Genomic DNA, 21,675 nt, shown 5'->3' with positions numbered 1-21,675 from the left:
TCCAGTTTGGTGGTGAGGATGTCTGGGATTATGGTGAGCTGTAGTCCGTGACAAGCTTTCTAACACAGCTCTTCCTGTTCTTCAGATGGGTCAGCACTCTGTGAAGGGTGTTGTTGAACTGGTGAATCACTCCGTGGACTGATTTTCTCTGTAAGCTGGGGGTGGAGGGAGGGGGTAGACACTATCTGCTCAAAAAACTTCATGACTACAGATTTGAGGGCTTATAGGTCTGTAGTCATTGAGGCTGTCTATTCTAGTCTTTTTGGAGATGGGAATAATGGTGGAGGCTGTCAGACAGGTGGGAATAGAGTCAGGAAGGGTCTGAACAGCCTGGTGAGGATCCCTGCCAGCTGATCCGTGCAGGCTTGAACCAGAGCCCCTGGGATGCAATTGGGGCCAGCAGCTCTCCTATTACTCCTACACCTACTCTCCTTTATTAGGGTTCACCACTCTCAGTCTTCTCCTGACGTCATGTTCCTGCGGGGGCGGCTGGGTCAAGGTGAGGTGGGGGACATGGTGAGTGGGCAAGCAGTGTTTTCAAATAGAGCAAAGAAGGTGTTGAGCTGCTACAGGTTCGAGGCTGCTGTTGGGGTTTTGGGCTCTGGCCTTTTGAAGCTGGCAAGGGCTTGGATACCTCGCCACACCTGGCAGGGATTGTTGTCTGTGAGGAAGTTATCCTCCTCATCCTCTATCTTTCTCCTGTAGGCCTCCTTAGCCTATTTGATACCCCTCCTCAGATTGGCTCTGGCAGTGCTGTATAGAGAACTGTCCCTCAGCCTGAACGCAAAGCTTTGAGTTCTGATCAGAGCTTGTACTTCACTTGTAATCCAAGGTTTTTGGATAGGAAAAACCTGGATGGTTCTGTTAAATGTCCCATTCTGTACACAGCACTTAGGACAGACTGAGAGGAGGTCTCCAGGTCCTGCTGTTCAAAGATGGACCAGTCTGTCAGATCAAAACAGTCCTGTAACTGGAGGAGAGCATCATCTGATTTAAATGACCCAAATGTTTGGAGGGGTTTGTTTCCTGAGGGGGGTGTATTATTTTATTAGATAAATTAAACTATTTTTTATTAGTTAGTGTGACTAACAACATTTATCTAAATGTGATATTATATATTATAACTATAGTTATGTACAATTAAATTATTATTATTATTATTTTAACTTACAACACCTTTTTTTTTTTTTTTTTTTTGCCTGTCCTGTTTGGCTCTTTTGCATCAGAATTGTTGTCTAAAGGCAAAGAAAGATGCCCAACGGATTTACTTTACCAAACTGACCATCCCAGCCTTGCCGTAATGGTCCATTTGATTCACCTTTTATTGTTTATTTTATTTTCACTTACTGAATACGGGACAGACTTGACTGGGGGAAAGAAGGGGAGAAAGAAAGAGGGAAAGAGAAACAGCTGAGAAGAGGGACGGGGGAGAAGGGCAAGAGACAAAATCCAACAGAACGGGCAGAGAAAAAAAAATGCATATATCAATCACCTGGATCACCTGCTGAGAAAGAAAAAAGAAAGCAAGCAGAAGAGAACAAGAGTAATAGAATAAACAACATCACAATGATATATGGGAATATGACAGTAAATACTAAATGTTAAACATTATTGTGCAGCACATAAAATCAACAGAACACAGTGTGCTTTGAGGTAGGAGCCAAAAAGGGTGTAGTTTGTGGGTGTGATCACCCGTGTGTACACCTGTGAGCATGGACACGCTTGTTTTCTGTTTTTTAAAAGGTTCCTTCATGTAATGATCTGCTAGAGGGTGTGGGGGGGGGCCACAGCCCCGTCCTCCAGGGCGTGAAGCAGGTATGGAGGAGATCAAAACTCCAGACATCCAGAGGCCCCCAGAACACAAGAGACCAAGGAAGACCAACAGAGGGGCAGCTGCGCCACTGTCCCAGAAAGAGCTGAGGAGAGTCCCAGATGAGGGCTCACTCAGCAGCCGCGGAGCAGAAGCCAGGGGGAGTTGCAGTGACGCGCCCGTGAGCTCCGCCGGCAGCCAGCTGCGCCTGAGTGACCGAGCCCCAGGCCGAGAGGCCGGGGGCACCCCACCTCCGAAGTGGCCCGAGCGAGCCCCAGGCTCCAGGCCCCGATAAGCGGCCGCCAAGGAGTGAGCTGGTGCGTACCTGGACGCCCATCCCCGGACACAAAGAACCACCAAGGCACCGATGTCTGAGGGAGTCCGCCACTGGCAGGGGAAGTGGTGGTAGGGGGAGATAGGCCTCCAAACCTTGGAGGGCCTGAGATGTCCCCAGAGAGGTGGCGCCTGACACCCAACCTGACATATAGACACAGACATACAGGCACACACAGATACAAACATCCATTCCCACCCTCATGCTCTCATATGCACTTACTCCACACTCAACCAACGTGGAGACAGACATAAAGAGACGCTGTACACACGATCACACTCCCCAAGCGTACTCTACAAACCGGGTCTAGGTACCCTTGCCCCTGGAGGGGGGAACTGCACCCAGACCCAGGTGGTGTTACCCTTTTCCCTGCGGTGAGGGGAGGCAGACCGCCCCGACTCCGCAGCAGCAGGAAGGCCCCACACTCCAGTCCGCAGTCGGACGGCCAACTCTTCCTCCTAGCCCCCCCGCTCCAGCAGGTTGCAGAGAATGGGGGTGAGAGAAGACTCCAAACCTCCCTCCACCCGCTCATTGTAGTGTTGATGCATGTGTGTTCTAAGGTGCATTTAAAACCCAGGAGGGCATGGAGCTACCTGCCAGAGAGCAGCAGGTAAGCGCATGGTCCCTCCTGCTAGCCCTCAATGTCTACGTGTATTTAACATTGAGAGGTGGGCAACGATGCCAGGGGTGGGGTGTACACCCTGATGGTAATTTGGATTCCGTGTATCGTGCCCACCCCCAAGATCCTATATGTTTGTGTAATGAGAGTGTGAGTAATGTGAATGTCTAAGTTGTGGGATAAATTTGAGGGATATGGGGGCCCAGCTCTGGAGCAGGGTGCCGCCGGTGCATCAAGCCACCTGGGGGGCTCTTCAACTGGTGGGGGAGATGGTCACATCTTGCAGGAGCTTTCCTCTCCTCAGGAGCTCCCTCTGCAGGAGGGGGAGATACAGGAGAGGTGGAGGAAGATCTCAGCCTGGGTGTTTATTGTCTTATGTAGTCTGGAAGATGAGTGGATGGTGGGGTGGGTGCAGTTTTCTCTGTGGTGGGGTTGGGTGGACTGTCCCGGGCTCTGTGGGGCCGGGAGGCGCTGCTGCACTGGGCCCCGGTCTGGATGGGCCTGGGCCCCCTTTCCCTGGCGGGTCGCGGAGTATGGGGGTGCCTACTGGGGTCAGCGGGAGAGCTGGCCCCAGGGAGGGGTCACTTGCCCCTCCCTTCCTTCCCTCCCCATCTCCAGCTGCCTCCCTCTTCCCGCTCCACCACAACCACCCACACATGCAGGACCTTGGAGTAGGGGTATGTCACCAGGGTGCAGAGGAGGCTAACCCCCCCCCCCCCCCCCCGTCCCCTTCTGGCTGCCTCTGCCTCAATTTTATCCCACAACTAACTTACAACACCTAATCACAACAACAGCTGCCTCGAGGAACTTTATAACTCTGTACGGTAATACAGAGAAAAAAATGTATGACCCTTTTTGATCAAGTGCTTTGGTGACAGTGGGAAGAAAAAACTCCCTTTTAACAGGAAGAAACATCCAGCAGAACCAGTCTCAGGGAGGGGCGGCTTTCTGCCACAACCAGCTGGGGTGGGGGGAGGAAAACAAGATGAAGACACACTGTGGAAGACAGCCAGAGATTAATATTAACTAATGAAATCGGCAAACGGGCTGATTAAGTCCACAAAGATGGGCACAAACCGGCGGTAGAAACCAGCCAGCCCCAAGACCTTCAACTCTTTTTTGGTCCGATGGCTGTTACAGAGTGGAAATGGCCATTTTCTCCTTGGACTCTGGAGAGAAGAAAATCTGCCAGTAGCCCTTTGTTAAATCCAGTGTAACGAAAAAACAAGCAGTCCCTAACCCAGGGGTGTCCAACTCCAGGCCTCAAGGGATGGAGATGGACAGCCCTGGCCTAACCAGTCCAGAAGCTTGTTAACCGAAGGCTGGCATAAGCATCAAACTGTGGCACTTCACCTTACAATAGTCGACACAGAATCGTATAGACCCATCTCTCTTCACCACAAGAATTATGGGGCTACACCACGCACTGTGTGACTCTTCTATTACTCCCAGGTTTAGCATTTCAGCCAATTCTGAACAATATGTCTGTTATGTTCAGGTAACCTGTAGAGCCATGAACGGACAGTCAAGCCAGGGAACGTTTCAAAATGGTGCTCTATGAGGCTGGACAGGGGGGAGAACACATCTGCAAACAGCTGCTGCAATCCAGCGGCATCTGGTCTCTGGCCTGTCTGAGATGGTCACCACAATGGTGGAATGGTGGAAGTTGACACCACCAGCCCCAAATGGTAAATGGACTGATTCTTATATAGTGCTTTTCTACTCTCCCGGAGTACTCAAAGCGCTCTATACAACATGCCTTATTCACCCATTCACACCCACTCACACAAGCACTTCTAAACACAAGTACAACTAATAAACATTCACACGCTCCGATGAACGCATCGGAGGGCAATTTGGGGTTAATATCTTGCCCAAGGATATTTGGCATGCAGACTGGGGAAGCCAGGAATCAAACCAACCTTCTAATCAGTAGCTGATCTGCTCTACCGCCACCCCCACAAATCATTTCGCTCCTTCACTAGGCTCACCAAATAAGCAGTTTCAGCCTCATGCTTTTAGGAGGTTAATGTGATAAATCTGTGTTGCTCCTCCCCTGTCTGACCATACCGCTTCATAGTCTACGTCACCCACTCGCTGTGTGACCATGAAGGGTCCCTGCCACTGGGTGAGTAACTTTGAGCTGAAAGAAGGGAGTAATCCAAGCACTTTATCTCCCGGTGAAAATTGCCATAAACCTAGTCCCTCTGTTGTACAGGCGCTCCTGAAGTTCCTGGGCTTGGAGCAAATTTCCTCATGATAACCTCCCTAATGTGTGCAGCTTTGCTCTCAGGTTCAGAAAATACTGGATCTCATTTTTTGCTGGATTTGGACCCTCAGGTCCAACACCCCCCGCGGCTTCCTGCCAAACAATAACTCAAAGGGAGAAAATCCAGTGGAGGCACCCCCGCACTGCAAACAACAAACAACTGGGACTGAGCGATCATCCTTGTGAATGAACTTATGAATCATGGACTTTAAAGTCTTATTAGGGGCGATCGTGGCTCAAGAGTTGGGTGTTCGTCTTGTAATCAGAAGGTTGCCGGCTCGAGCCCCGGCTTGGACAGTCTCGGTTGTTGTGTCCTTGGGCAAGACGCTTCACCTACCGCCTACTGGTGATGGCCAGAGGGGCCGGTGGTGCAATATGGCAGCCTCACCTCTGTCAGTCTGCCCCAGGGCAGCTGTGGCTACAACTGTAGCTTTCCTTCACCAGCGTGTGAATGAATAGTGGTATTGTAAAGCCCTTTGAGGGGTCCCGAAAAGCGCTATATAAATGCAATCCATTACTATTGTTATTCAGCAACTCCACCAGCCCGTCAGTCTGAGGGTGGTAGATGCTGGTCCAAACAGATTTAATGCCCAATAAGTCATACAGTTCTTTAAGTGTGCGAGACATGGTCAGTCTCTGCCTCCCATTCTACTTTTTCAATACTCTAGGAACCACAAGTAGGCCTGCAGTGTGAGAGCAAAGTGCTCTAATGGGGTGATATGGTACTACAAGGTCATTAAGATAAGATGGGGCCTGATGCAGAACAAGCACAGAGATGTGTCCACTGTCAGCGACCGTGATCATTTGTAATGTTCACAACTGCTACGAGTACTGTGATGAGCTCTAAAACTGGACTGAAACACGTCAAATAAATTAAATTTAATTCAGTTCAAATTTATATATAGGCCAAATCACAACCACAGTTGCCCCAAAGGGCTTTGTTTTTTTAATATATATCAGAAGAGGGTTTTTTTTGTGTAAAAGGAAGATTGAGACAGGCCTATAATTAGTTGAGTTCTTTGAGCAGTCTTGTAGGAATGGGGTTTAAAAGACACGTTGATGGTTTGGAGGAAGTAATAACTGAAGATCAATTGGAAAAAGGGTGTAAATGTCAGTGGTACTGAAAGTAGCGATACATAATGTAATGTCTGTGAGACGGTTATATATTTTTTTCTCTAATGGTTAACATTTTATTTCTGACATAAAATATAATATAATGAAATCGTTACTATAATCATAACAATCTTACTACGTGTGTGTGTGTGTGTAGCACTTGGTAAAGTGTAAAGCTAAAATAGGTCTAAAACATTGCATAAATCCGTTGGTATTTGGGCTATTCAGCTATGTTGGGTTTTTGGCTGTTACACGTTTCCACCAGTAGAGGGCAGGCACGGAAAAAAGAAAAAAAGAAATGTTCTGGAAAACAAGAAGCGAAGAGCATGCTTGGGTTCTGTATGTAAAAGCCATGGTTCTGGGGTACCCAAATAAACTCGGTTTGCTGTTTACACCAAGTTGTCCTGGAGTGGTGTAACATGTGCAAGAGAGAGTGTGAGCGAGGGTTGGGCCCCACCTGGTCACTGTGAGCAACCTTCAGGAGGTTAGTGTCCTTGGCTGCCACCATATGGAAGTTTTGGTCGATGCCCAATAGGAATTCAAACTCAGTTGCTTGCTAGCTCTGTCCCTGTTTGTCAGACCTTAACATTTATACAGAATTGTTCTATGTGCGTGTGATTGTGCTGTAAATATGCTGGAATGTATTCACAGGTTTTCTGTTTTTTTTGGGAATAGCAGTCAATAAAAAAGTCATGTAATGAGATAAAAGTTTGAGCTTCAGTGTGTAACAAAGCCTTTGGGGTTAGCATTTTGTCCGTGATGTGCGCCTGCCTTGGAAACACTCTCCTCACCACTGAGTTTTATATCAGTTAATGAAATTCTGATTAGTATTGTAAGTTTGTCTTCATGTGAATTAGCTATTGATATGACTTTTCCTTTTCCAGAGTAAATGACTGCATCCTTCGGGTGAATGATGCTGATGTGTCTGAAGTTTCCCACAGTAAGGCAGTAGAGGCCCTAAAGGTTGCAGGTTCTGTTGTCCATTTGTATGTGCGGCGCCGCAGGCCTATGCTAGAGACAATCATTGAGCTCAAGCTAATCAAAGGACCAAAAGGTTGGTATAGACCTAAAAAACATGATTTTGTACATTATAAATTTGAGAGAATAGTTGATGATATTCCGTTCTCAGTGATACTGCTGCACATTTTGTGTATGGCGAGGGTCATTTTTTGACCCTGAATGATTAATCTGGATTTCCAGAGCTCAGCACAAGAATGGGTGTTACTTACTGTAGTTATGACAGCTGGGAGGTTTGTAAACACAGCAGAGCTTAAGACCTTGAAGTTACTGTGAAATGTATTCATTGTCAGAAAGCCTTTGAAAACCCATGACACTGCCACAAAAACGTGTCCCTTTCAATTAATAAATACAACAGTTATAGCATCCTCCTATATCATAATGTGTATGCCTATGTCATATCTTTAAACTAACTACTGTCATTCTCTCTCTCTCTCTCTCTCTCTCTCTCACACACACACACACACACACACACACACACACACACACACACACACACACACACACACACACACACACAGGCCTTGGTTTCAGTATTGCAGGTGGAGTGGGAAACCAGCATATCCCTGGTGACAACAGCATATATGTAACTAAAATTATTCATGGTGGGGCGGCACAAAAGGATGGCCGGCTGCAAGTTGGAGACAGATTATTAATGGTGAGAAACAGCATGAACATCACGTGTAAGGCCCACATTGCACACACGTGTATGACAGTTCTGGATGTCTACGAGCTTTAATGAAGCTCACTGAAAAGCCCGTATGAGAGGTGTGGCTTCTTAACCCCTGTTAATTCCCTGTGGATCTAAAAATGTCTTAGTGACAATATCAGCTGCAGAGCATTGTGTGGTGTTATTTGTAATCTATTTACCAGTGGTATGGCAACACTTGACAACCCAAACTGCTGTTTGTATGTGTTTGTGTTTTTCTGCCCCAAGACACTCGGACCCTATCAAACTGTAATTCTAGCCCACTTTTTATGGACTGTTTAACTCTGCTGATTATTCAACCTGTGTTTAAAATGTTCTTTATTTGGCACAGTTCTTCAGTATAGCATCTCCTCCACCAGATTTCCAATGTGATTTAACACTTTTAATACCATTTAATAAAGATCGTTTTTGCTTAAATAGTAATATGTTGTTTTTAGTTTGATGCTCTCTTTAAACACAGAAAGATGATATAGAAAATACTTAAGCATGACTGTACAGTAAAAATCACAGTGGTATAAACTTCATCAAGTAATAGAGGCTAGATGTCAGAGAATGTACAGTTACCTTATAACCTTCTCTGTGTGAGAGTATTGCTCCACTCCGTTACATAATCGATATATAAGGGGAATGACCCCCTTGGTCATGCCGTGTGAATACTTCTTTAAGACACTCTAGTTAGCCTGGCCACGTATAAAACAGCTGAGCAAACATGAAACCGTTGATGCGTCTCCGAGCGGCCTGAATCTGGAGAGAGCTGAAGTCTTTCACTCAGAGAACCACGGTTACAAAGTAACCACACAGTCTCAATCATATCGAGACTATCTTTACACACTGCTATACACTGCCAGTCGCCACCAAAAAAGGTCACACACTCTAATATTTCATTGGACTGCGTTTAGCTTTGATTATGGCACGCATTCGCTTTGGCATTGAATCAATAAGGTCTTGCAATGTCTCAAAATTTATTTCCATCCAGTGTTGCATTAATTTTTCACCAAGATCTAGCATTGATGATGGTAGAGTCTGACCATTGCGCAAAGCCTTCTCCAGCGCTTCCCAAAGATTCTCAAGGAGGTTGAGCTCTGGACTCTGTGGTGGCCAATCCGTGTGTGAAAATGATGTCTCATGTTCCCAGAACCACTCTTTCACAGGTTGAGCTGTTGAATCCTTGTTTTTCTTCTATTTGATTTCACCAAGCGCTCAATCATGATCGCCGATCACGATCATTCGGGATTTTTTTCCGGCCATCTTTCTGCCAGACGCAAGACTGCTGTCAGTGAGTCCTGCAAAACTAAGGGGCTGCAACAGAGCAAACTACTAAGGTCGGCCCGCAAGATGCTAGGCCGACCTACCACCCACCACTTTCATACTGCAGATCTTGTTCTGACGTATGGCATAGAAACTGAACATTTAGCAGTATTTTCTTGAAACCCATCTTTTGTCTAATCATCTCTTATTAACATTTGAATTTATAATAATGGATTAAGCATGTAAGTTTAATACAAGGACATAATTAATCCACTGTTATCATGTGTCAACACAGTGCAGAGCAGCTACCTGAACTAAAAGTCAAGGGAATATTTGACTCCCTGGTATAATTCTCAAATGCACACCTTAAAGCACATAAATGTAGGCTGTAGAGGAAATGATGATCTTAATTTATAAGATCATCGTTTAGCTTGTAAAAATAGTTTGCTGCTCTGTAAAAAAGCCTGTAAAGCTAGACCATCTTACTATTCATTAATCAACAACCCCAGGTTTCTCTTCAGTACTGTAGCCAGGGTGACAAAACGTCAGAGTGGTGCGCTTACAGTCATACCACCCCGAGCACGCCCGCTCTCGTATGAACTCAGAAGCTGAGCAGGGTTGGGCTTGGTTAGTACTTGGATGGGAGACTGCCTAGGATTACCAGATGCTGTAAGTTTGTGGGGTGGCTGTAGAGCAGGTCATCTGCTGATTGGAAGGTTAGTGGTTGGAACTGGTTCCTCAGGTCTGCATACCAAGTATCCTGTATGCTTGTGTGAATGTGTCATGTTGTAAAAAGTGCTTTGAGTGCTCCGGAAGAGTAGAAAAGCGCTATATAAGAATCCGTCCATTTACCATAAATTTTTAACCATTAGAGAAAAAAATTGTCATAACCATTTCACTGACACGACATTGTGCACAGCTACTTTCGATACCATGTTCCATACTGTAATATCTATTAATTGGCTACACAGGCCTAAGAGCAGTAGTTAAACTGTTACTTAAATGCCATCATTTGATCCAGCTTTCTTAACTAATTATAAACAATCTCAATCTTCCTTTTTCTCTTGAAAGTTGTGAAACAGCCTACTTATCATCTGCAGAGGAATGGTTTGTTTAAAGCGTTTTAGTCAGGTTTCAGAGCCCATCACAGCATTTGTGAACATTACAAATGAGAACTGGGACAGGTGTAGAAACTAAAGGACACCAGCTACTCCAACCCTAAGAACAAGTAGGGGTGCAGAAGAGTGCTGGGTCTGAAACACCCTGGAAGTAGGAACTGGGACCGGTTGAATCCTAGCCACCCTCACCCGAGGAACTGCTACGGGTGCAGGGAATGGTTGGACCTTAGCCACACAGAGCGGGAGCAGCAGCAGGGACCAGCTATTTTAAGGCAGTTCAAAAACATCACCCTCAACGTCATTTAAGTCAGCCTTAGACAAAAAATTCCCACTCATAACTTTCCCCACTAATTAACAAGGAAAACTGAGTTTTTATCCCAGCTGATCTAGAAAAACATGCTGAGACGAGGCAGTGCTAGCTACTCACAGCTACTCATCTTTCTGTTTCAAGAGAGCATCATACTAAAAACAACATATTGGGCACAGTAAAGGCTCCTAAAATGTATCTGGATGCTCCAATATGTAACAATCATGCCTTCAGACCTGGGCTGGAGGACATCACGTTTGTGACATGGCAGGGAAGAGGGATTTGTTCTCTCAAAGATATTTATATTGATGGACATTTTCCATCTTTTCAGCAATTGAGGGTGAAATTTAATCTTCCTAATTCACATTTTTTCAGATTTTTACAGTTGAGACATTTCATCAAAGCATCTATTCCACAATACAATTTGATTCCTCGAAACTCAGTGTTTGACAGCTTCGTGTCAGTTGAGCCCTACACTACAGGTGCTGTGTCTCGCTTTTTCAGGGCCTTACTGGATATATACAGTCCTTCATCTCATACTTTTAGGGAGCAGTGGCAGGAAGAACTGGGGGTGGATGTTTCTGATGATCTTTGGCAAGAGTGCATTAAATGGTAAATGGCCTGTATTTGTATAGCGCTTTACTAGTCCCTAAGGACCCCAAAGCGCTTTACACTACATTCAGTCATTCACCCATTCACACACACATTCACACACTGGTGATGGCAGCTACATTGTAGCCACAGCTGCCCTGGGGCGCACTGACAGAGGCGAGGCTGCCGGACACTGGCGCCACCGGGCCCTCTGACCACCACCAGTAGGCAAACATGGGGTTAGTATCTTGCCCAAGGATATTTGGCATTCTTCCATTAAGAATATATATTGTAGTTCTATAAATGCTAGACATAGTCTGATCCAATTTAAGGTTGTGTATAGGTTGCATTTTTCTCCCACTAAAGTGGAAAAAATATATAAGAGCGTTTCAGCCAGTCTTAAGTGTTCAAGTGATCGAGGAACTTTATCTCACCGTTTCTTTCAATGCCAAAAACTAACTTTTTTGGAATCATTTGTTTGATTTTCTGACGAAAGCCTTTGGCAGGGAGTTCCCATGTTCCCCTTTGCAGCATTATTTGGGGTGTCTGAACCGGGATGGGCAAGGGACAAGGCAGAGACACAGGTTGTGTCAATGACCACACTTGTGGCTAGAAAGCTGGAAGTCTGATAAACCTCCTACCTTCGAAATGTGGTTGAGAGAATTTGGAAATGTACTCCACCTGGAGAAAATCAGGTTTACCTTGTCTAACCGAGAGAGAGTGTTTTATAAGATTTGGCAACCAGTCATTAGCCTGATGGATAAACTTAAGTGAAATGTGCTCTGTCTTAACATTTATGTATGCTGTATTACCACCTCGTTGACTTGCCGTCCACCTTCTATTGTGTTCTTTGGAAGGTGATTGTTGTATACGGCTCAATTATAAAATCCATAAAAATATATTGAAAAAATCCCCCAACATATTAATATTTAAACATAAAAAGATTTTTATTTTCATTTCTATTAAATGCAAAGTGTTACATTACATTGACAATCTGGTGGAGGAGACGTTTTGGTTAAGAACTGTGCAAAATGTCTTCACACTCACTTATCCAGGTAAGAACATCTCCAAAAGGTGATTCTGTTCATCTGGACGTAGCGTTTTGTGGGAGAAACGTTTCGTCATCATCAGGTGACGTCTTCAGTCTCAGCTGACTGCAGGTTTCAATCTTATAAACAGGACATTTGCATAATGACTGAAACCAGCCCACTGAAGGAACAATGGGCTGGGAGGTCAGTTTATAATCATCAATATGTAAAGTCTCATGACCATGGTCAACAACCACTGATCAAAGTCCATGAGTCCCATTCACAGAGAGTTGAATGGCTGCAATCACAGCATGTAAGATGGTGACAGATGTACCCTTAGGCCCCTCCTCCATTCAGAGATGGTCTTTCCCTTTTCACGTAAATGGCCTCCTTGACTCCGCCCTCAAACCAGCGTTCCTCCCTGTCCAGGATGTTACATCCTCATCATTGAAAGAGTGTCCACTGGCCTGTAGGTGTAAACAGGCTGCAGAGTCCTGGCCTGACGAGGTGGCTCTGCTGTGTTGTGGCGTCCTCTTAGCCAGAGGTTGTTTGGTTTCCCCGATGTATAAATCCTGCCAGTCCTCCTGCACTTAACAGCGTACACTATGTTACTCTGTTTGTGTCGGGGGACCCGATCCTTGGGGTGGACCAGTTTTTGGCGCAGCGTGTTTTGGGGTTTAAAAGCCACAGAGACCTGGTGTTTAGAAAAAATGCGTCTCAGCTGCTCCGATACTCCTGACACGTACGGGATCACTGCAGGTGGGCAGCGGTTGTCCTTCTCTCCTGGATCTGCTGGAGCTTTCTTTAGGAGCCTTCCCAGCTTTGACAAAAGTCCAGCTGGGATAACCACATTTACTCAGGGCCTTCTTGATGTTCTTCTGCCTCCCTGGCTGCTGTGTCAGTGGGGATGGTGTTCGCTCTGTGTTGTAGCGTCCTGATGACGCCCAGTTTGTGCTCCAGTGGATGATGAGAGTCAAACCTTAAATACTGATCCGTATGTGCAGGTTTACGGTACACGTCAGCTTTTAGATGTCCTCCATTACTGATGGAAATCTCACAGTCTAAGAAGGCTAACCTGCCACTGTTCATATCCTCCCTGGTGAATCTGATGTGTCGGTCCACCGAGTTAATGTGATCCGTGAAATGTGGAACGTCCTGAGATTTGATTTTCACCCAGGTGTCATCCACATATCTGAACTAATGACTTGGTGGTGTTCCAGGGTAGGATAGCAAAGCCCTCTTTTCCACTTCTTCCATGTACAAATTGGCCACAATGGGTGAAACTGGGGAGCCCATGGCACACCCATGTTTCTGCCTGTGGAACTGACCCTTGTATGTGAAGTAGGTGGAATTAAGACACAGCTCCAAAAGTAGACACACTTGGTCGATGTGAGCGGTCCTGTTTTACTCAGAATTCTCTTGTTAATGTGTTGCTTCCATAACTTTGCCAGTCTTCTAGCTTGCTTACTTGCCACAGTGCACTGTGCCACCTACCAATAGAAAGGAAAAGATAATGTGCATATTTCCACGAGAGAAATCCCACGCCTGGACCGTCGTTGACTGCTGCCATGATTCTAGCCTACGTCACAGCGTCATGTGCGCCTTTTACATCCAACACAAAAACTGCAGTCGTGGTGCTTTCGATTGTACTCAGAACTCGGAAATTCTGCCTTCCGAATAGGAAGATGTAGGTAACACCAGACTGCAGATGAGCTGCATACAGGGCTGGACTGGGACAGAAGATCAGCCTGAGCATTTTGACTAGAGACCGGCCGCCATTATAGGAAAAACCATAAAGCCTTTGAATGAAAACAAACGCTGTTGTGACAGTGATGTTCACTGTTCTGATGGTATATATGCATCAATCTATCAATCGTTTGTTGTAAGATTCAGATAATTATTTTTTAAAAGCGAGACATTTTAAATGAGAATAAGAAAGTATGTCTTTGTGCCCCCCTCTCCCTGTTAATGCCCTACCTGGCCCCCTGGCAACACTTTGCTAGACCCGCCCCTGCACAGTTACCAGCTGTCCAGATGAGCAGCATCAGCTTTTGGAGAACTGTGCCAAATAAACACAGTTTGAATAACCAACACTAAGGCTCATCTGCTAATTGGAAGGTTGGTGGTTCGATCCCTGCCTGCTCCAGTCTGTGTGCCGTGGAGAAGATACTGCCCTCAAGTTGCTTTCCATTGCATTTGTATGAATTTCTGTGAATGCTAGATATGCTTGTGTGATTGTGAATGGCAGCTTGTGTGAAGAGCTTCAAATACTCACATAGAGTAGAAAAGTGCTACATAAGAACCAGTGTATTTACTCTATTATTACACACTGATACTGCAATATGTTTTTGTTGCTTTAGGTTTAAAATAGTCACCGGTCGTTAGAACAGGCGTTTCCCCGCAGCACGCCAAATAATAAATTCTTGTCAAGATAATAGCAGCCATTACAGATTAAATCATTAAATAATTTCATATACTAAAAAGGACAAAACTTTGCACAAACATTTCCTGGCTTAAAATACAGAGTTCAACATCCAAAATGGAAACATGTCGATTTAAGCTGAAGCTTGACTGGTTAGTGAAAATATACAACCAAGTTAATTTTAGTTAGAAGTCAGCCTTACTCAGTATGCAGTGGGAGTCATAATGGGAGTCATTATTTCATCATTTCATTAACCAGGCAGCCGTCATACTGTAGTGAGACGTGTCTGCCACTCTCTGTGAAAGCAACCTGCTTAACAACAAGCCGTCTCTCTAGGAGGGCATCTGTCTTGCTTAATCACCCCCTAATTAAATTACCTCTCTGCGGGTGTGTTCTCATCCGAAGACCATCTGTCATAATCCACTCTCACGGACGCAGGGAGCTTGTTGGACTCTTTAGAAACGAGCAATAAGAAGAAAAGGTCGCCTCTGAACCCATATATCTGTCTGCACAGGTGAACCACTACAGTCTGGAGGACGTTTCTCATGAAGAGGCTGTGGGCATTTTGAAGAACACGTCTGATGTGGTCACTTTAAAGGTGGGGAAACCCACCAGTGTGTATCTATCAGATCCCTATGGGCCTCCTGATAACATGCAGTGTAAGTCTTATGGAATAGATTGTTATGCAGTTGCTATGAACTAGATTAGTCCGTAGTTATATATCAATAGAATATGGAGAACCAGACTGCAGCGAGCTTTACTCAGTCGAATATGTTGCTGTTTAGTTCATAAGATTCGTGATGTACACAGTACACAGTACAACTGTCTTCTAGATGTTAGTTTCTCATCTTCTCTGTTTAGTCATCTGTTACTCTGTTGTTTGCTGTGTTGTGCTGCAGCTTTTTCTCCTGCCATGAAAAATCAAGTCTCTTCCCCCGTCAACACCGGCTCTCTGCATTACAAGTCCGACCTGCCCGTGGCTTCCCCTGAGAGTTATTCACCCCTCTCTACGCACTTTCCGAGGGAAGAGGATGTAAACAGGTTGGGTGGTTTTTTCTTTTGTCTTTAATTACCTCCTCATTACAATATGAGATTCTTTAATGATTGGCTTCAGCTTACTAAAGTTACAGGTACAAACTCTTTCCACCTCGCTCCTGCTGTCTCTTGTCCCGATCTGTCTTTGTGTGCAATTTTGAAAAGCCATTAAAACTTTGTTTTAAACTGTTCTCTGGGGGAGTACACTGTCTAAAAATTAAAGGAACATTTTGGAAACATATCCGATTTCAATGGGGAAAAAAAGTCATGGACTATAACTGTGCAGACATGGTGTTAGGAATGAAAGGATGTCACATTGTTTGATGAAATTAAAATGATTAGCCTACAGAGGGCTGAGTTCAAAGACGCACCAAAATTCGGAGTGATAAAAATGATGCAGAGTGCTACTCCACTTTGCCAAAGTTTTACTGGACCAGCTCAAAATGTTACTCATTAGTTCAGACTCTTTCACATCTGAACATGTGTTCATGGTGAACCTTGGTGCCTCCCTAATGAAGTCTGGTTCTGTTAGTCCACGGCATTCACACCTGTGGCCTGCTGGAAGTCATTTTGTTGGGATGTGGCAGATACGCTTCCTGCTGATGGCTCTGTAACTGTCTCCTGACAGAGCTGAGGACACAGTCAGTGTCAGTGTCTCTGTCTGTCAAACCACTCCTGTGTTGAGTTTTTGCACCTGTTGTTAATGTCATGAACACCAAAACAACAGAAACTGATTAACTCTGCTACTTAACCACCCAGACCAATATCCCAGTAGTTTAACTAACTTGATGCTACATTCTGATTAAGAAGTGTTCCTTTAATGTGTTTATTGTTTGCGGTATAATCAAACCGCGTTACTATGGTGCTGACATAGTAAAGAGTCCGAGCAGTAAAACAGATTTCTAAAGGCTCAAATGTGATGTGCTTAGCAAAGAACTATAAAACAATGCATCTACTAAGTGCTCTGCTTTGCTCACAGAGACTGATGCTTTGTCGTATGATATTCTCATGATCACTTGAGCTTTTAGGCTTGTAAATCATCCATAAAGATAAATTATGTTTGTTGGAGACGTTTCTTTATAAAGCTGGTGCTTTATAAATGCTAGGAGAAAATGCATATGGTGTTCATATATTTAGCCTTATACAGGTCTTTAAATTGAAAATGTGCTGTTTCCAACTCTGCTCGAGCACTCAAAGAACTTAATACAACATTCATCCATCTGACTGCACTCTAAACCTGACTGTTAGAGTCTTTGCTAACATTGACACGCATTCACAATGAATACATCAGACTTGGGGTTAATTAACTTGCTCAAAGACACTTAGGATTGGATTGGATAAATGCATTTATTTGTCGGTTGCAGTTGCCTGCAACTGATATAACAAACCTTTCCGACCGTACATATAAAACACAAATTCACAATGGGGAGACAGGTCAGGCTAGGTAGCAAAACGAAAAACAACTAAATGTGTAAAACAAAAGGTCAGATCAGGAGAAAAAAAGAATTTCTGCTCATACTGATCCTTAAAGGCAGTCAGCATGAGGAGAAGACAAAAACTCCATCACATAAGAAGCACAAGTATCATCACATCATAACATCATAAAAACACAAGACAAGCAACATGGGGGAGTATGCCAATGTGCACAGCTGCATCTGGGACTCTGCAATCTTGTGATTGCGCCTCCAGCTGGACCGCTGTCCACATCAGATGGGAGGTAAGCATGTGAGGAGGCGTTGGATTCGGGGAAGGCGGGGATGATGGTGAGGGCGTGTCAGTATGTGTGTCCTGAGTTCAGCCTGAGAAAGTGTCCTTTCGCCCCGAATTGTTGTTGTTCTCGTCGCGTCAGCCTTCAAGAGCATCCAGCTGGGGCCGTCAGGGTGGGGAGGTAGCTGATGGATATGTTGTTTTAGAGCGAACAGACTGCATCAATTTTACAGTTGTTCTTATCGTCTGTCAATGGTCTCCGGGGCTCCTCCAAGATCTTTCCCATATTATATTCAGTAGGAACAGTCTGAGTACTCACAGCTCTTCCCACATTTCGATCAAGGTGGCAGTCACCATTTTCTTCCATTTCCGATACACCATGCAGGGCCAAGCCAGCTCCAATCAGCAAGAGCCCCATTAGCCGAATAGGTAGATGTCTTCAATGTCCTCAATAGACAGTCCCGCTAGGCACACGACGCGCCACTTCTGCCACCCGTCCATCGTGTATCCAGCAGGGAATGTCCCTCCAGGGCACTCAGGCTCCTGATCTTAGGCTTCTCGTTGAGAAGAGGGTGTCAATTGCATTAAGGGACCAGTTGATCAAATCCATAGTTCTTCTTTAGGTTTTAAAGAACCAGAGCGAGAATGAGAAGGTCTCTCAGGGTTAGAGTCAGACAAGACCAGACAAGGACATAGAAGCAGCAGCAGGGAAGATAAGGAGAAGGAGAGGATGAAAGATGCGTCCACCTCCTCCGAGAGCCAAAGACCAAAAAAAAAAAAAAGGCATGCCGTCTGGAGGCTGGAGCAGCCGTGGATTAACCTACCAACCTTCCAATTAGGAGATGCCCTGCTCCACCTCCATATTAGCAGGGCTGTTTGTAATGCATCAAATTTTGCTTTTCAGTGTCATAAAGGTGTTGGATTTGACTTGAAATAGTCTGTTAGCACGGCAGTTGGAAAGTTGGTTCACCTTACGCTAACTGTAGCACATTTTCTAATCCCCTATCTTCTACCACTTATAGTGGTCTACAGTCCAGAGCAATCCATTAGTCTTCCAGTAGTCTTTTGAAGTGAAATTTGCCTCCGATCAGTCCTAGCAAACCACTTTCTTCTGATTCTTTATAGCTCTGATATGTGCATCAGTGTAATCGGTATAGCAGGAAATCGTGCACTGACAAAAGTTCCCCTTTGCATGAAATGCAAAGTGCAATTAAATGCTTTTTTTTTTTACACATTACTTTTTTCAAATTAAATAATCGCAATTAAAATTCATTTCCCACCTCTAGTTGAAATGTGATTATGTGGTATTGAGATCCCTTAAGGTTTCCATTTAGATGGCTAAACTCCTCACCCTATCTCTAAGAGACAGATCACCCACCTATTGAAGAAAGCCCATTTCCACCGCTTGTGTCTGTGATCTTATTCTTTCTGTCACTACCCAGCGCTTCTGACCATCTGTGACAGTAGGGATGTAGTTTGACTGTAAATTGTCAGCTTCACATTTATGCTCAGTAGAGCAGGGCGATATGGCCAAAAATATTTATCACGATATATATTTGAAAATTTGCGATAACGATATAACCGACGATATAATTGATGCGAGACAAAATACAACTCCACAACATTACTAGCGCAAAAAGACAACCTTCCATTTATTTTCACTTAAACAAGAAGCTGGTTTTTATGTACATTAAAGCTTTATAAAAATGTAACAGTACAAATGCAAATTCCTTGCTGAAAGTTTAACCAAAAGGCATTTCCAGTAGAAATGGGCTGACATATCCTGAGCATAACCATGTATAATATCCACTGAAGTTAAAAAGAGGTGCTTTGCAACATTAAACTGCAGTGTGCAGTACGTATTTTTCGGACCATAAGGTGCACGGGATTATAAGGCACATTAAGTGAAACAAAGCAGTCAGATAAATCAAACTTTATTAAACTCATTCTTCTTGCTTCCTCCACTTCTGTACCATTGATTCATTAATGTTGAATTCTCTGGCAGCTGCTCTATTCCCATGTTGTTGCAGTATATTAATGACTAACCTCGTATTGTGGATGGATTATCTCAGTTGTTCTCCTGACTGAAGTTTGGTCCGTTTACAGCATCCTGCCATGCGATTGCATTTGTCTCTAACCATGAAGAACCTTCACGTTAACTTTTATAAGTGGAAAAGTGTTAGTGTTCGTCCTCCAGCTTCACTGTTTATGTTATGCTAACATAGCTGTATCGCTAGCGATCACGTAGCACATCATTATATAGCAGCTAGCCCAACTTCAGTAACCCTACAAACGTCACTGCTGTTTAGTTTCCTGTCTTCATTTATGTTGGAAGTGATAGCAGAGCTGTACGTTTGATTTTTTTCAGAAATCTCTCAGTCAGAACATGCAATATCATGCTTAGGTAACTAGCGAAACTAGCGAGCTAACTTCCGCTAGCTTCCTGCTAACTTCTAACTCCATTAAATGTAATAACTTTTGTTTTCATGGATGCCTGGAAGTTAAACTTCATAGTTACACCCGGTAAAGCAGCAATGCTGATCGTTTTATTAAAGATGAAAGAATTTAGACAGTTTTTAACTCTAAGTGATGCTGCAGTGTTGTTTGACCTGAAGCATACGGAGTTTAGGACCCAGATTACTCCCAGATTTAAGAGCATCTTAGTCCGACAAATATGACAATGACAACGGCCGCTTGCATGTTCTGCAAAAAAATGTGCTTTGTTGTGTATCTGACGGACAAACACCAAACCAGTTCCACATCACGGAAGTTGCACCATTTTTACAAACCAATTCTGGTTCATCTGTTTCACTCAACAATCGGCCATGTGCGTATGAAAACAAAGGAACTGCGCATGCGCGTTTTACTCCCATTCTATCGCGATATTTCATTTTCCTATCGTTGCCTAACATTATACCGGTATTACCGTGAACGGTATAATGTGGCCCAGCCCTAATGCTCAGCTCTCTCTTCACCATGACCTGATGGGCGATTCATCCCCCTCATGCCAAGACTCTGCTTCAGTTTCACTGGTATTGAGGAGTTCCTGGAAATATCTTTCCATCGTCCGATTACGGCTTCATTTGAGGTCAGCAGTGCCCCACTCCCAGTATACACCTTGTGAATAGAGCACCGCTTACAAATTCTGAATCCCATCTGACAGTTTGATAGAATCACTTCAAGGAAGACCGAAAGTCTTTCTCCATGACTTCATCGAACTCTTCCAACACACAAGTTTTTTCTTCAGCTACCAATCAGAATACATTCTGTTTGGTGTGGTGGTACCCTTCAGCTACATCTGTAGTTCCACAGGCTAGACAAGACTGAACATGACTCTTTCTTTAGCTTATTGGCAAAAGAAAGAGTCACAGAATCAGAATCAGTGTCACCCATCTGGTTCGGAGAAATTCATGCACTAACCACCTTGCAGCCACAGCTCCTTCTAGAAGCCTCAGCAATGGAGGTGCTGAATATGGTTCATTGTGACCTGATTGGACCCCTGGAGGTGGACCCCTGCCTGGTGGCTTGGATCTCCGACTACCTCACCGACAGACCACAGTACGTCAGGCTGAAGGACATCACGTCTGACACTGTGGTCAGCAGCACAGGAGCACCACAGGGAACTGTGCTGTCCCCTCTTCTCTTCACCCTGTACACCTCTGACTTCTGCTACAACTCTGAATTATGCCACATTCAGAAGTTTGCAGATGACACGGCCATCATGGGGTGTATCTGGGATGATCAGGAAGAGGAGTACAGAAGTCTGGTGAGGAACTTTGTCGCATGGAGTCACACAAACCACCTGCAACTCAACACCTCAAAGACTAAGGAACTGGTTGTGGACTTCGGGAGGTCCAGAGAAGGTCCACTGCCGGTTCAGATAGAGGGGGAGGAGGTGGAGGTGGTCAACAAGTACAAGTACCTCGGGCTGTGGGTGGACAATAAACTGGACTGGTCATGCAACACAGAGCACCTGTATAAAAAAGCCCAAAGCCGACTGTACTTCCTCAGGAGGCTGAGGTCTTTTAACATCTGCAGGAAGCTCCTGAGGATGTTTTACCAGTCGGTGGTTGCTGGAGTACTTTTCTATGCTGTGGTGTGCTGGGGGAGCAGCACAGCAAAGAGGGACTCATCCAGGCTGGAGAAACTGATCAGGAGGGCTAGCTCTGTGGTCGGCATGAAGCTGGACACTCTGGTGACAGTGGCAGAGAAAAGGACATTAAAGAAACTGATGGACATTATGGACAATGCCAGACATCCTCTGCACACGGCCATTAACAACCAGAAGAGTCTGTTCAGTGACAGGTTGCTTCTCCCCAAGACAAGAACTAACAGACTTAAAAACTCC

The 21,675-nt window shown here is 44.7% G+C and overlaps 1 protein-coding gene across 8 annotated transcripts in view; it reads left to right on the top strand.

Annotated features, from left to right (window-relative positions):
• The window catches only part of LOC146699599 (disks large homolog 2-like), a 173,682-nt gene that overhangs the window by 95,881 nt on the left and 56,126 nt on the right, over positions 1–21,675 (top strand). For all 8 annotated transcript variants that reach the window (XM_085469337.1, XM_085469335.1, XM_085469338.1 and 5 more), the window contains 4 exons: positions 7,030–7,199; positions 7,684–7,820; positions 15,100–15,244; positions 15,485–15,626. In XM_085469337.1, the coding sequence (XP_085325463.1) occupies positions 7,030–7,199; positions 7,684–7,820; positions 15,100–15,244; positions 15,485–15,626 (594 nt within the window). The remainder of the gene's footprint in view (positions 1–7,029; positions 7,200–7,683; positions 7,821–15,099; positions 15,245–15,484; positions 15,627–21,675) is intronic.

The sequence above is a fragment of the Copadichromis virginalis genome, linkage group LG10 (genome assembly GCF_057382275.1).
Source record: "Copadichromis virginalis isolate Kocher_CV1m ecotype Utaka linkage group LG10, C_Virginalis_male_GT1.1, whole genome shotgun sequence".
Classification (NCBI taxonomy): Eukaryota; Metazoa; Chordata; class Actinopteri; order Cichliformes; family Cichlidae; genus Copadichromis; species Copadichromis virginalis.
Note: the sequence above shows the minus strand (reverse complement) of the source record. Positions and strands in the feature narration are given on the sequence as shown.